The 13714-nt window shown below is 43.7% G+C and overlaps 1 protein-coding gene across 2 annotated transcripts in view; it reads left to right on the plus strand.

Moving 5' to 3' along the window:
• LOC140185149 (uncharacterized) overlaps positions 1-13714 on the plus strand; it is a 252545-nt gene that overhangs the window by 61633 nt on the left and 177198 nt on the right. For both annotated transcript variants that reach the window (XM_072238527.1, XM_072238528.1), the window contains 2 exons: positions 2129-2493; positions 9835-9940. In XM_072238527.1, the coding sequence (XP_072094628.1) occupies positions 2129-2493; positions 9835-9940 (471 nt within the window). The remainder of the gene's footprint in view (positions 1-2128; positions 2494-9834; positions 9941-13714) is intronic.

The raw sequence follows: 13714 nt of genomic DNA on the forward strand, positions 1-13714 counted from the left end.
ATGGGAGACATTGTCCAAGATGGCATGCAACTTAGACAGCATCCTCTTTTCAGACACCACCGTCAGAGAGTCCAGTTCCATCCCCACAACATCACTGGCCTTACGAATGAGTTTGTTGACTCTGTTGGTGTCTGCTACCCTCAGCCTGCTGCCCCAGCACACAACAGCAAACATGATTGCACTGGCCACCACAGACTCGTAGAACATCCTCAGGATCGTCCGGCCGATGTTAAAGGACTTCATTCTCCTCAGGAAATAGAGACGGCTCTGTCCCTTCTTGTAGACAGCCTCAGTGTTCTTTGACCAGGTCAGCGGCCCGGAGGTTGGGGACAGCTGTTTAAACTATGAAGCTGCCCTCGCCTCAGAAACCGATCAAACCACCCATGACTACCTTTAAATTCCACTTTCATCACCATCGTCCAGTGCTTTCAGTTTCAGCTTATTAAAAAGATTGACTGATTTCTCCTTAAGTATAAGGAAACTTAACGGAACACCACGCTTTGTAAATCCATCAATCCACTCAAGCAATAGACTTTCCATTTTATCCATTATTGGATGCCGACTAAGAGAGACCACTTTGCTACGAGCAGAACCAACAGTAACATCGGCAGCTTTCAAAATCCTTTCTCTCTGCGTATAAATAGTGCGAATGGTGGTCGCAGGCAAGTTCAACGTGCAGACAATGTCCTTACTTTGTTCACCATGATCGAAACGCTTAATTATGTCTAGTTTTACGCTGAGTGTAGCACCCTTACAAGCTGTTTTAAGCTTTTCCGATACCTTAGAACTCACCTTGCTAACGGATGCACAAAATAAATCGAGATAAAGCACATGTTTAAGCAATGCCAGCTAGAATGCAGTTCCAGGGGAGGAGCATGGCTGTTCGGGCGCGCGCTGCCTTTTTGCACACGCTGCCTTTTTCCGTAACAGTGAAAACACCTTCTGTTAGTGAAAACAGGTAACTAATGTAGGTCTTTTGTAACAGCGAGGTGTCGTAAAGCAAATGTTCGGGAAACGGGGGTCACCTGTACTTTCAAGCCACTCAGATCCTTTGGGGGCACTCACCATTCTGATGTACGTCTAAAAGTTTTGTTACTTAAGTGTTACGTAAAATTCCTGGAGCTCCGTACCTCATGGCACGTTCATTCTGGGGGAGGAAATAAACTGAGGAAAAGGTGTGAAAATTGCTGCCTTTTCAATGTCTGCATCCAGGAATTGATAGTTAATGAATGTTTGTAGAGTAGCACATAAAAATGCGGGTCAGTAGGTCAGACAGCATCAATGGAAAAGAATAAACAGTCGAACATCTGCATAGATGCTGCCTGACTCACTGGGTTCCTCCAGCATTTTGTGTGTGTCACTCTGGATGTCCAGCTTCTGGACAATCTCTTGTGTTTGCAGTAGTTCACTACCTTGGAACTGTATCAGCGTAGGTGGAAGAGGAAATGCAAACAAAGCAAGGTTTAGGTTAAATTGACACATTTTAACTAGATCTTTAGCTGGAGTAAAGTGGTCCCAATCTGATCTGAAACTATTATAATTTTAGAATACAATGTTTTGCAATGCCTTTATTCCAAATCACTTCAGACATTTGATAGTTCTGGGCCTGTACTCACTGGAGTTTAAAGAATAAGGTGGGGACTTGCCAAATATTGTAAGGCCTCGATACCCAGATAGAGGATGTTTCCGATACCCATGGAGAGGATGTTTCCAATGGTGGGGGAGTCCAGAACCAGAGGACACAGCCTTAGAATACAAGGACGTCCCTTTAGAACGGAGATGTTGAGGAATTTCTTCAGCCAGAGGGTGGTGAATCTGTGGAATTTATTTCTACGTACAGCTGTGGAGGCCAAGTCATTGGGTTATGTTTAAAGCAGAGATTGATAGGTTCTTGATTAGTAAGGGTGTCAAAGATCGCGGGGAAGGCAAGAGAATGGTTTGAGAAATAAAATAAATCGACATGATTGAATGGTGGAATATACTTGCTGAGCCAAGTTGCCAAATTCTACTCCTGTGTGTAATGGTTTTCATATGAGAATTGCATAATGTATGGTTTCAATGTTAAAGGTAAATGGAATTATGTATTTTTCAAGTTGTGCTTAAAATAACTTTTGATGTTATTTTGCAGATTCCTTTCTTATCGTTGAACTTCAAAGCAAGCAGCTCTGATTCTGAACATGATAGTTTTGACGGATTGAACCAAGGTCATGGGTCAAAGGTGTTACCCAGTGGACATACTTCTGATTCAGAGTCAGGCTCCAGCTTGAAGGAAGACCAGAGGGATTTTACAGTTCCACATAATTCTGTGGGATCTGATAGCCAGGAGAAAGATTTCCCTGCCATTGGAACAGAAGCACCACCCGACCCATTTACAGACTCTGGAAAAGATGTTTCTGCTCCTGGAACAATTGCATCATCATCTTCCACAGGTTCTAGCAAGGATCTGAACTCCCTCTCGGTATCTTCTGGAGCACACCAATCACCTTATCAAAGGTAGGGTATTTACATTTCACGTGTTTTAACAATTCTCTGGTTCTTAGGCTTATTCCTTTGGAGCGACGGTGATAACTTTTCAATTGCTCCGATTGATATCCTCCATTTTTTATATGTAACATGTCCCTCAGACATCAGAGCTTAGACTTGTTAGCTGCCTAACTAGCTTCCATTGAATGTGCAACTGAATGGAGAAAGCTGCAGAATAAAATTAATTCTCCTTCATAATCCAGGTGAGCTCCAAAGTCACACCGCTTTGTCAATTTCTGGTTCTGAAATATACAGATTCAATTCTCACAGAGAAGGAGAGCACTGAAACAGGCCCTGTGGATTCGAGCCACGTCAACCGTTGCCCACATATTTACATGATAATCTTATTTTTATCCTTTTTTTAAAAAAACCTGCACACTGGGGAAGTTCAGAGACCGATTGATCTATTGAACTGCATGTCTTTGGGATGTGGGAGGAAGCCCATTCAGATGGCACCAAAGGTCAGCATTGGACCCGGGTCTCTGTAAGACACTTAGCAGCAACCCCACTCTGCCACCTGAATTCTGCTGTTTCCAAAATCAGAGTCTTTACTTTAGTAGCCCACAATGGTTCCTTGAAGAACCACAGGGGTGGCAGACCATGAGCTTAAAAGCTCCAACTAAATTCATACCAAAAAATAAACTCCTGGAGTTCCTACAGCAATGTGTTCTTCTGTGCACATTTCCCCATCTGTAGTCTCTTGTCTTGAAATTAATTCTGTAATTTGGTTTGGGATTGGGTCAACAACCTATGTATAACATTTACAAGGTGTTGCTGTCTAGATCATTAAAGTGCTCTGACCAACACAAGAGCATTCCAAGTAGGGAGTCTTGTGATACTTCTGGGGTAGAAGTTTTTTCCCCAGGCTGAGGAAATCACAAAGTTTTCCTCAGGGTTTAATTAGAGGGCTTAGGTAAGGCGAGAGGGGAGAAATTTAATGGGGAACTGAGAGGCAACTTTTTCTACCCAGGAGTATGAGTTGCCAGAGGAAGTGCACCAACAACTTGGATAGGATTTTGTGTTTTATATTCTGTGTTTGTTGCTGTTTGTGTGTGGAGGAAGGGGTAGTGGTATGCTTTTCTCTGATGGGTTGTTTGCATGGTTCTTTGATCCGACTGTGGGGAAGACCGATTTCAGGCTTGTATGCTGCATACTCACTTGGATAAATAAACGTACTTTATGGGAAAGGTTTAGGTAGTAATAATTGGCATCCGTTAGTCTCGTGAGACCATGGTTTGCACCTTGGAAGGTTTCCAGGGCGCAGGCCTGGGCAAGGTTGTGTGGAAGACTGGCAGTTGCCCATGCTGCAAGTGTCCCCTCTCCACGCCACCGATGTTGTCCAAGGGAAGGGCACTGCCAATACAGCTTGTTGTCACAGAGCAACGTGTGGTTAAGTGCTTTGCTCAAGGACACAACACGCTGCCACAGCTGAGACTTGAACTAGTGACCTTCAGATCACTAGACCGACGCCTTAACCACTTGGTCACGTGCCAACATGCCAGATGGTAGATTCACAGGTAAATAGGTAGGCATTTTAGTTGGCATAGACCTGTATTTTGAACATAAGGGCCTGTGCTGTGATGTCAGTTAACGCCACTGACTATCAAAGAAATCAGTGTTACCCACTTAGTTTTTCATTTTCTTCACTAACCCTCTGCACTTTACCCAGCACGTTTTTGCAGCAGGTTTTGTTGAATGATTGTCAGTTCTTTCAAAGGGAATTGCTGCAGGTTTCTCCTGCCTGTATTCTGACAGCCTCCTGAAAAATACAATTTAGATTCTATCATGCATTATGTTTTTGATTTTCTAAACCACCTTGCACTATAATTGAAATGGAAAAGGAGTATTTATGTGCTTCAAAACGAGAAAGGTAAGGAGAACTCGGACAGTGTTTCTCTTTCGATGGATGCAGCCTGACTAGCTGAGTTCTTCCAGCATTTCTGGTTTTCTTTTGAACTCCTGCATCTGTGGTTTCATTTTCGTATGCTGCTCTTCATGGCCTCGGGGTTGATTTTGAATTGTCCTGAAGTCCCTTTCCTCCTGCAGATGCTGCCTGACCTGTTGAGTTCCTCCAACAGATTTCCCAGGTTCCAGTACTTGCAGTCTTGAGGCTAGATTTGAAAATTCCTTCATTTTGTAATTTTATAAGTAATTCTATATCTAATTTTGGTAAAGTAATCACTTATGTGCTGGGCAAACTCTATAAAGGTGTTAAGAATGAGCCTGATGTTGCCTTTACCTACTGCTGTGTGTTGAATTAACGGATTATTGACTGATTTCTATTTTCAGAATCAGATTCAGTATCACTGATGTGATTATAATGTGACTTTTGTATTGCAGCAATATAGTGCAAAGGCATAAACATCACTGTAAATTACAGAAATAAAGCAGGAGAAAAAGGAATGACAAGGTAGTGTTCATGGACCATTCAGAGGGTCAGAAACGGGTTTTGAATTCTCGAGTGTGGCTCTTCAGTGACATGGAGTTGTATTGCAGTAGTCTGGTAATGTGGTGGCTGAGCTCAGAGCTGGGATGTGAAATGTGTCTTTCCTGCCTTGAGTGGTTGAATTTGTACGGAGCTTTACATGTCCCCAAAGTAAACTATCTGCTGAGTTAGTGCATGAAACAGCCAGCTGTCACACAGCAAGCTGGTAATGGCTAGCTAATGTTTTTCATTAATACGTAGTGAGTGGGGGTTAACTCCCCTGCTATTTAGCCAGAGGGTGGTGAATCTGTGGAATTTGTTGCCACAGACAGCTGTGGAGGCCAAGTCATTGGGTATATTTTAAGCGGAAGTTGACTGGTTCTTGATTAGTCAGGATGTCGAGGGTTACAGGAGAAGGCAAGAGAGTGGGATTGACTTGATGAACCAAATGGTCTAATTTTGCTCCTGTGTCTTATGGTTTTAAATAACTCCCTTGGATAACAACCAGTTGTGAGCACAGACACCTTGGTTCAATGGTTCAATACCTTGTTCAAAGACAGCAACACTGGTGGATGGTCACACTCCCCACTGCTCAGTGCTCTTTTATGTTCAGGCTTCTTGAACCAGGGCCGCGTGTGGTAACACTGATCCTGTCGTATTGAATAGGGTTGTGAACGGGAGGGAATTCATGAGGGTGAGCTTGCAGGGATGTGAAATTTGGTTGCAATATTCTCTAGAAGTAAAATATGACAGATGTTGTGAAGATATAAAAGCAGTAAGTGCTGGAAAGGCACAGCAGGTCAGGCACTGATGGAGAGTGAAAGAGCTTTTGTTTTTCATCAATGCCCTTTCATTTCATTTGTTTCTCTAACTGTAATTTGAGCCAATAACTTTTACCGGTGTTCTATGTGCGAGGACTGCGTCTTGAAGCTGTGGTGTCGCCTGGCAGGCATCGGGGTGGGTCGACAGATGATGTTGGGGGGTCTGGCACATTCTGCATTGTTGTGTTTTACTCATTTTATATGGGCTTGTTGGCTTGTATGTGTGAGGACTGCGCCTCAAGTTGCGAGGTGGTGGGGGGGGGGCGTCAGGACCCTCATTCTGTGAATGTGTTCTTGTGTGTGACTGTTGGTGCTCTGTTTTAGCATCTTGGCCCTGGAGTAACACTGTCTCATTTGGCTGTATTCATGTATGGTTGAGTGACTTGAATTGAACTGAAGTTTGTATTTTATGTAAGTGGTAGAAAATCTGTGTTTGTTGCATTCTGTTTTGGTTGAAATACGCTGTAACTTACATTGTAACACTTTAGTTTTGAGCATATTTACCATATTAATAGTCTGTAATTTTTCAAAAAAATTACTTGTAATAAATTGCACTTCCTTCAGTCATGTGCAACACATAAAATGCTGGAGGAACTCAGCAGGCTAGGCAGCATCTAGGAAAAATGTATGGTCAACGTTTCGTGCTGAAACCCTTTGGCAGGACTGGAGAAAAAAGCTGAGGAGTAGTTTTTAAAGGTGGGCAAGGAGACAAGGTGAGGGAGGGAAAAGGGAATGGGAAATGGTGAAGTGGGGGGGGGTGTGCTTGGGAGGCATTACCAGAAGTTATTACCGAAAGGGGCTTCCCTTCCTCCATCATTAATGCTGCCCTCAACCGCATCTCTTCCAGTTCACGTATGTCTGCTCTTACCCCGTTCTCCTGCCACCCCACCAGGGATAGACAATAGACACTCACAACACGCTGGAAGAATTCAGCAGCTCGGGCAGTATCCGTGGAAATGATCAGTCAACTTTTCGGGCCAGAACCCTTCATCAGAACTGCAGAGGGAAGGGGCAGAGGCCCTATAAAGAAGGTGGGGGGAGGGTGGGAAGGAGAAGGCTGGTAGGTTCCAGGTGAAAAACCAGTAAGGGGAAAGATAAAGGGGTGGGGGAGCGGAAGCAGGGAGGTGATAGGCAGGAAAGATGAAGAAGGAATAGGGGAAAACACAATGGGTAGTAGAAGGAGGCAGAACCATGAGGGAGGTGATAGGCAGCTGGGGGAGGGGGCAGAGTGAAATAGGGATAGAGGAAGGGAGGGGGAGGGAATGACTGGAAGTTGGAGAATTCATTGTTCATACCAAGGGGCTGGAGACTACCTAGATGGTATATGACAACAGACAATAGGTGCAGGAGTAGGCCATTCGGCCCTTTGAGCCAGCACCGCCATTCACTGTGATCATGGCTGATGATCCACAATCAGTATCCAGTTCCTGCCTTATCCCCAAAACCTTTGATTCTGCTATCTTTAAGAGCTCCATCCATCTCTTTCTTAAAAGTATCCAGAGACTTGGCCTCCACTGCCTTCTGGGGCAGAGCATTCCACATATCCACCACTCTCTGAGTGAAAAAGTTTTCCCTCAACTCCGTTCTAAATGGCCTACCCCTTATTCTTAAACTGTGGCCTCTGGTTCTGGACTCACCCATCAGCGGGAACATGCTTCCTGTCTCCAGCATGTCCAATCCCTTACTAATCTTACATGTTTCAATCAGATCCCCTCTCATCCTTCTAAATTCCAGAGTATACAAGCCCAGTCGCTCCAATCTTTCAACATATGACAGTCCTGCCATCCTGGGAATTAACCTTGTGAACCTACACTGCACTCCCTCAATAGGAAGAATGTCCTTCCTCAAATTTGGAGACCAAAACTGCACACAATACTCCAGGTGTGGTCTCACCAGGGCCCTGTACAGCTGCAGAAGGAGCTCTTTGCTCCTATACTCAATTCCCCTTGTTATGAAGGCCAGCATGCCATTAGCTTTCTTTACTGCCTGCTGTACTTGCACACTTGCTTTCAGTGACTGATGTACAAGAACACCTAGATCTCGTTGTGCTTCCCCTTTTCCTAACTTGACTCCATTTAGATAATAATCTGCCTTCCTGTTCTTACCACCAAAGTGGATAACCTCACATTTATCCACATTAAACTGCATCTGCCCACTCACCCAGCCTGTCCAAGTCACCCTGCATTCTCATAATATCCTCCTCACATTTCACAATGCCACCCAGCTTTGTGTCATCTGCAAATTTGCTAATGTTACTTTTAATCCCTTCATCTAAATCATTAATGTGTATTGTAAACAGCTGCGGTCCCAGCACTGAATCCTGCGGTACCCCACTGGTCACCGCCTGCCATTCCGAAAGGGACCCGTTAATCGCTACCCTTTGTTTTCTGTCAGTCAGCCAATTTTCAATCCATGTCAGTACTCTGCCCCCAATGCCATCTGGGAGATTGTTTGTGTCTTCCCTAGTGAAGACAGATCCAAAGTACCTGTTCAATTCGTCTGCCATTTCCTTGTTGCCCATAATAAATTCACCCGTTTCTGTCTTCAAGGGTCCAACTTTGGTCTTAACCATTTTTTCCCTCTTCACATACCTAAAGAAGCTTTTACTATCCTCCTTTATGTTCTTGGCTAGTTTACCTTCGTACCTCATTTGTTCTCCAGGTATTGCCTTTTTAGTTACCTTCTGTTGCTCTTTAAAAGTTTCCCAATCCTCCGGCTTCCCACTCGTCTTTGCTATGTTATACTTCTCTTTTATTTTTATACTGTCCTTTACTTCCCTTGTCAGCCACGGCCTCCCCTTACTCCCCTTAGGATCTTTCTTCCTCTTTGGAATGAACTGATCCTGTACCTTCCGCATTATTCCCAGAAACACTTGCCATTGCTGTTCCACTGTCATCCCTGCTAGGGTATTGTTCCATTGAACTTTGGCCAGCTCTTCCCTCATAGCACCATAGTTCCCTTTGTTCAACTGTAATACTGACACTTCCGATTTTCCCTTCTCCCTCAATTTGTAGATTAAAACTACCTCCTAATGGCTTCCTTACCTTGAGGTCCCTGATCAAATCCTGATAGGGTTCCTCCTGTCCTCACCTACCACCCACCAGCCTCCGTGACCAGCACATAATTCTCCAAAACTTCTGCCACCTCCAATGGGATCCCACCACCAAGCACGTCTCTCCCCCCACCCCCCCATCTTCTGCTTTCCGCAGGGAATGCTCCCTACGTGACTCCCTTGTCCATTTATCCCTCCCCACTCATCTCCCTTCTGACACTTATCCTTGCAAGTGGAACAAATGCTACACCAGCCTCTACACCTCCTCCCTCACTACCATTCAGGGCCCTAAACAGGCAACACTTCACCTGTGAGTCTGTTGAGGTTATATACTGTGTTCAGTGCTTGCGGTGTGGCCTGCTGTATGTCGGGGAGACCCGATATAGATTGGGAGACCGCTTCACGGAGCATCTTCTTCACTGACCGCTTCACGCTCCATCGGCCAGAACAAGCAGGATCTCCCAGTGGCCATCCATTTTAATTCCATCTCCCATCCCAATTCTGATATGTCCATCCATGACCTCCTCAGGTTGGAGGAATAACACCTTATATTCCGTCTGGGTAGCCTCCAACCCGTTGGCATGAACATTGATTTCTCAAACTTACGGTAATGCCCTGCATCCCTCCTCTTTCACCATTTCCCATCCCCCTTTCCCTCCCTCACCTTGCCCACCCATCGCCTCCCTCTGGTGCTCCTCCTCCCTTTCTCTTTCTTCCATGGCCTTCTGTCTCTTTCACCTATGAACTTGTAAGCACTTTACTTCATCATTCCCCCTTCAGGTTTTACCTCTCACCTGGTGTTTCTTTCCCCCTCCCCCCCCCTCAGCTTTTTGCTCCAGTCCTGCGGAAGGGTCTCAGCCCGAAGTGTCGACTGTACCTTTTTCCGTAGTTGCTGCCTGGCCTGCTGAGTTCCTCCAGCATCTTGCTCAGATTTCCAGCATCTGCAGATTTTCTCTTGTTTGTCATGTGCTTGATTTGCAACAAATGTGACACACACTTAAATTTTATTACAGTGTAATGGCCAAGGAGATCGAGCAAGTATGCAGCGACAGCAAACAACGTGTATCTTACAACAATGCAGAACAGGAGGAAGAACAAAAATCAGAGATGAGCTCAAAGGTAGGAACAGTTTAAAGCTGTGACAAGACACAGTTGGACAAACGTTCAGAGCTTAGTCTGTTTCCTGAGAGTTGTGAGTTTGAATGTCACCATGATACCTGATTCAAGCAATTAAATATATCTGAAGGTTAAAAAAAAGATACCAATGCAACCTCAGAAAAGAAAGAGATTGTTATTATCTAGTTCCATCATGTCCTTATTTGAAGAAAATCTGTCATTCCTGCCTTGTCTTGTGCAATTCCTGTTTCCTCAGTGGCAAATTGGGAATAAGCAATTAATAATGTCAGTCATGACAGCTACATGCACACCCTGCAAAAAACAAACAAAACCAATAATTTCAGGCTCCATGCTACTAGTGATTCACGAATTGTAAAAACATTGCAATCTCCAATTTCCTTCTGTTACTAGACGGTGATTGCAAGCTTCCTCCAGCCAATGGATTGGATTGGCCCGTAAAGGGTAGAATTGTACAACGGAAAAGAATGCAGTGCATTAAATTCTTGTTGAGATCAGATCAGATCAGATCAGAATCAGGTTTATTATCACTGGCATGTGATGTGAAATTTGTTAACTTAGCAGCAGTACAATGCAATACATAACAGAAAAAAAAACCTCAAAATATAATAATAAAGTCAATTACAGTATATGTATATTGAATAGATTAAAAATTGTGCAAAAAACAGAAATACTATATATTAAAAAAAAGTGAGGTAGTGTTTGTGGGTTCAATGTCCATTTAGGAATCGGATGGCAGAGGGGAAGAAGCTGTTCCTGAATCACTGAGTGTGCGCCTTCAGGCTTCTGTACCTCCTACCTGATGGTAACAGTGAGAAAAGGGCATGCCCTGGGTGCTGGGGGTCCTTAATAATGGATGCTGCCTTTCTGAGACACCACTCCTTGAAGATGTCCTGGGTACTTTGTGTTACAAATCTAGACTAAAGCTTAATATGAGAAAGCACTCAGTAGAATGGAAAGATCAGGAATCTGAATGTATTTTCAATTACACTTAAATCTTACTTCAGATAACAGATATGTCCAGGACAACAATAAACAGTAAAGTTGTGCAGTGAAAACCAGGGCATAAGTTTTCAGAATCCACTTATAATAAAAGCTCAAATACCCCTGCATGCAACAAAATGAATGGATGCCTACAAATGCAGGAAGCTTACATCAGTGTTGGCTCAGGTGCCCCCTCCGCATGGGTTTCTCTGTCCAGGTACTACAGTATGCCAATTAGTGTGGCAGAGAATGACTCTCTCACCTAATGTGCTGCAAGTCAAAATATTGTAGATGCTGGAAACACTCAGGATATCAGGTTGCATGTGTGGAAAGTAAAACCAAATTAACATCTCAGGTTGATGATCTATTATCATCACTGGGAAAGTGAATGGTGGAGAAATTGAAAGAACTTTTCCTGGCACTGATGTAGGGGTAGTGTGAGGCCTGGAGTGCTGAATGCAGAAAGTGAGGGTTTTTAAAGGGACTTCTGGGACGAAAGTTTAATGAATACAGTGGTTGAGGCAGGCATGTTTGCCACATTTGAAAACCATTTGGACACATACAGAGGTTTAGAGAACTATGGGATGAAAGTTTAATGGATACAGTGGTTGAGGCAGGCTCATTTACAACATTTGACACCCATTTGGATACGTACAGAGATTTAGAAAACTGGGACGAAAGTTTAATGGATACAGTGGTTGAGGCAGGCTCGTATACAACATTTTAAAACCATTTGGAAGTACAGAAATTTAGAGAACTATGGGATGAAAGTTTAATGGATACAGTGGTTGAGGCAGGCTCATTTACAACATTTGAAAGCCATTCGGATTAGTACAGGAAGGCTTAGAGAACTATGGGCAGATGGGACTAGCTCACTGGGCAAAATTTGCTGAAGAACTTGTTTCCATGCTCTATAAATCTATCAAAGTAGATTAACAAGAAAGTTAGAGGAAACAAAAGAACACTATGATGTGTTAGAGCTATCGTTGAATCTGAAACTGAAATGAGTACACTGGGTGCATACAATAAATTGGGGTGTGTGGAGAGTGAAAGTACAATTTATTTTTTACAGAGGGAGAACCTTGGAGCAGTATTAGTCTGTTCTGATACAGACAGAAAGAGCAAGTTACCTTAAACTGTTGAGTTTGATAGGGAGCCCCAAAGGCTACATCACACCCAAACAGATGATGAGCCGTTGTTCCTAAAGCCTGCATTAGGCCTGTTGGAGCAGTGCAGGCAAGTAGATCAGAGCAGTAATTGTTGGAGAATTAAAGTGCCCAGCGGTAGGGAACTCAGTGTTGTCCCTGTGAACTGAACAAAGGCACTCCACAATCTGTTTTTGGTTTTTACAAGGCAAAAGGGGACCGTATTATGAACACCAAGTGAAGCACACTAAATTGAGAGGAGTGTCAGTGAATTGCTTTCAACTGGAAGATGATCCAGGACTCTGGAAGGTGGGAATAGGCAAGGTGAAGGAGCAGTTGTTGGGTGGGAAAATGCCACAAGGAGATAGAAGAGTGACCTGGGAAGTCACATAGGATAATGGCTCCTTGGGAATGGTGAAAAGGGAAGGGAAGGATGGGATAATGTGTCAGGTTATGGATTGTTGTTGAACGTGAAATTGTGAAGGACAGATTCATTGAATGTTGAGGCCTGTCTTGTGGAGGACTTGCCTGGCCAGAAGGAGAGGAGCTGAGGGCAGAGGTGCAAGAAATAAATGAAGCATAATTGAGGATGATGTCAACATGATAAAGAGGAAGCAGTGGATAGGGGAAAGGAAGACCGAGAAGTATCTGCATAGGAAGTCTCTTCATTGGAGCAGGCACAGTGGAGACAGAGAACCTGAGAGAATGGAAGGGAATGGAGTCCAAAAAGCTACCAGAGTGGGAAGAGATATGATCAGATATCTGTGGGAAGTCTATGGCAAGGGATCCCAACCTGGAGTCCACAGACCCCTCAGTTAATGGTAGAGGTCCATGGCATTAAAAAAAGTTGGGAATCCCTGGTCTGTGGCTTATACAGATAACCATCTCCCGATACTAAGACAGAAATCTAGAAAGAGAAGAGTCAGACATGGGTCATATGACTTGGAGACCAAGGTGAATTGTTTTTCATTTCTTCACTCCAACAAACTCAGTTTTCAACTCTGGTTTATCTATGCTTTATCAAAGAGCAAGTATCTCTGCTCCCTCTGTTTTTCCCTATGAGAATGTGATCAGATATCATTTTGTCCTTTCAATATCATTGGAAAAATAATCCATTGATAAACAACCAATATAAAAAAAATAAACATTAAGCTAAAAGATGGAATATTTAAGAAGGAGAGTATAGTTTCTGGAAAGTTAATGCCATGCGATTATTACTTTAAATTTTGATATGTAAGAATATAAAACTTCCCTTTAATGAAGGCGAAGATGATTGGCATCACTTCAAATTCAATGTCTACTTAATATTGTTCCACCCTTATGCCAGCTCACAGAGCCATGGCATTCTTCCAGCTATCATCCCACATTCCCATCTGTTCTGCCACCCACCTACACCCATTTTACAGTGGATAAATTAAGCTGATCACCATTACAGTGTGGGAGAACCACACATTCTCAAGAAGAACTTCACACTGCCGATTAGATTGAGCTCTGTGGCAATGTCCAACACCGAAACACTTGCCAGAGAGGGCCCGAAAAGGGCTAAGAGACGCGTCACACAGTGAAGGACATTGCAAGTCATGACTTTTGATTTCGAGGAAGTGAGTAGAGTTGAAGGAGTAGCTCATTT

This window comes from Mobula birostris, chromosome 20 (assembly GCF_030028105.1).
Source record: "Mobula birostris isolate sMobBir1 chromosome 20, sMobBir1.hap1, whole genome shotgun sequence".
Taxonomy (NCBI): Eukaryota; Metazoa; Chordata; class Chondrichthyes; order Myliobatiformes; family Myliobatidae; genus Mobula; species Mobula birostris.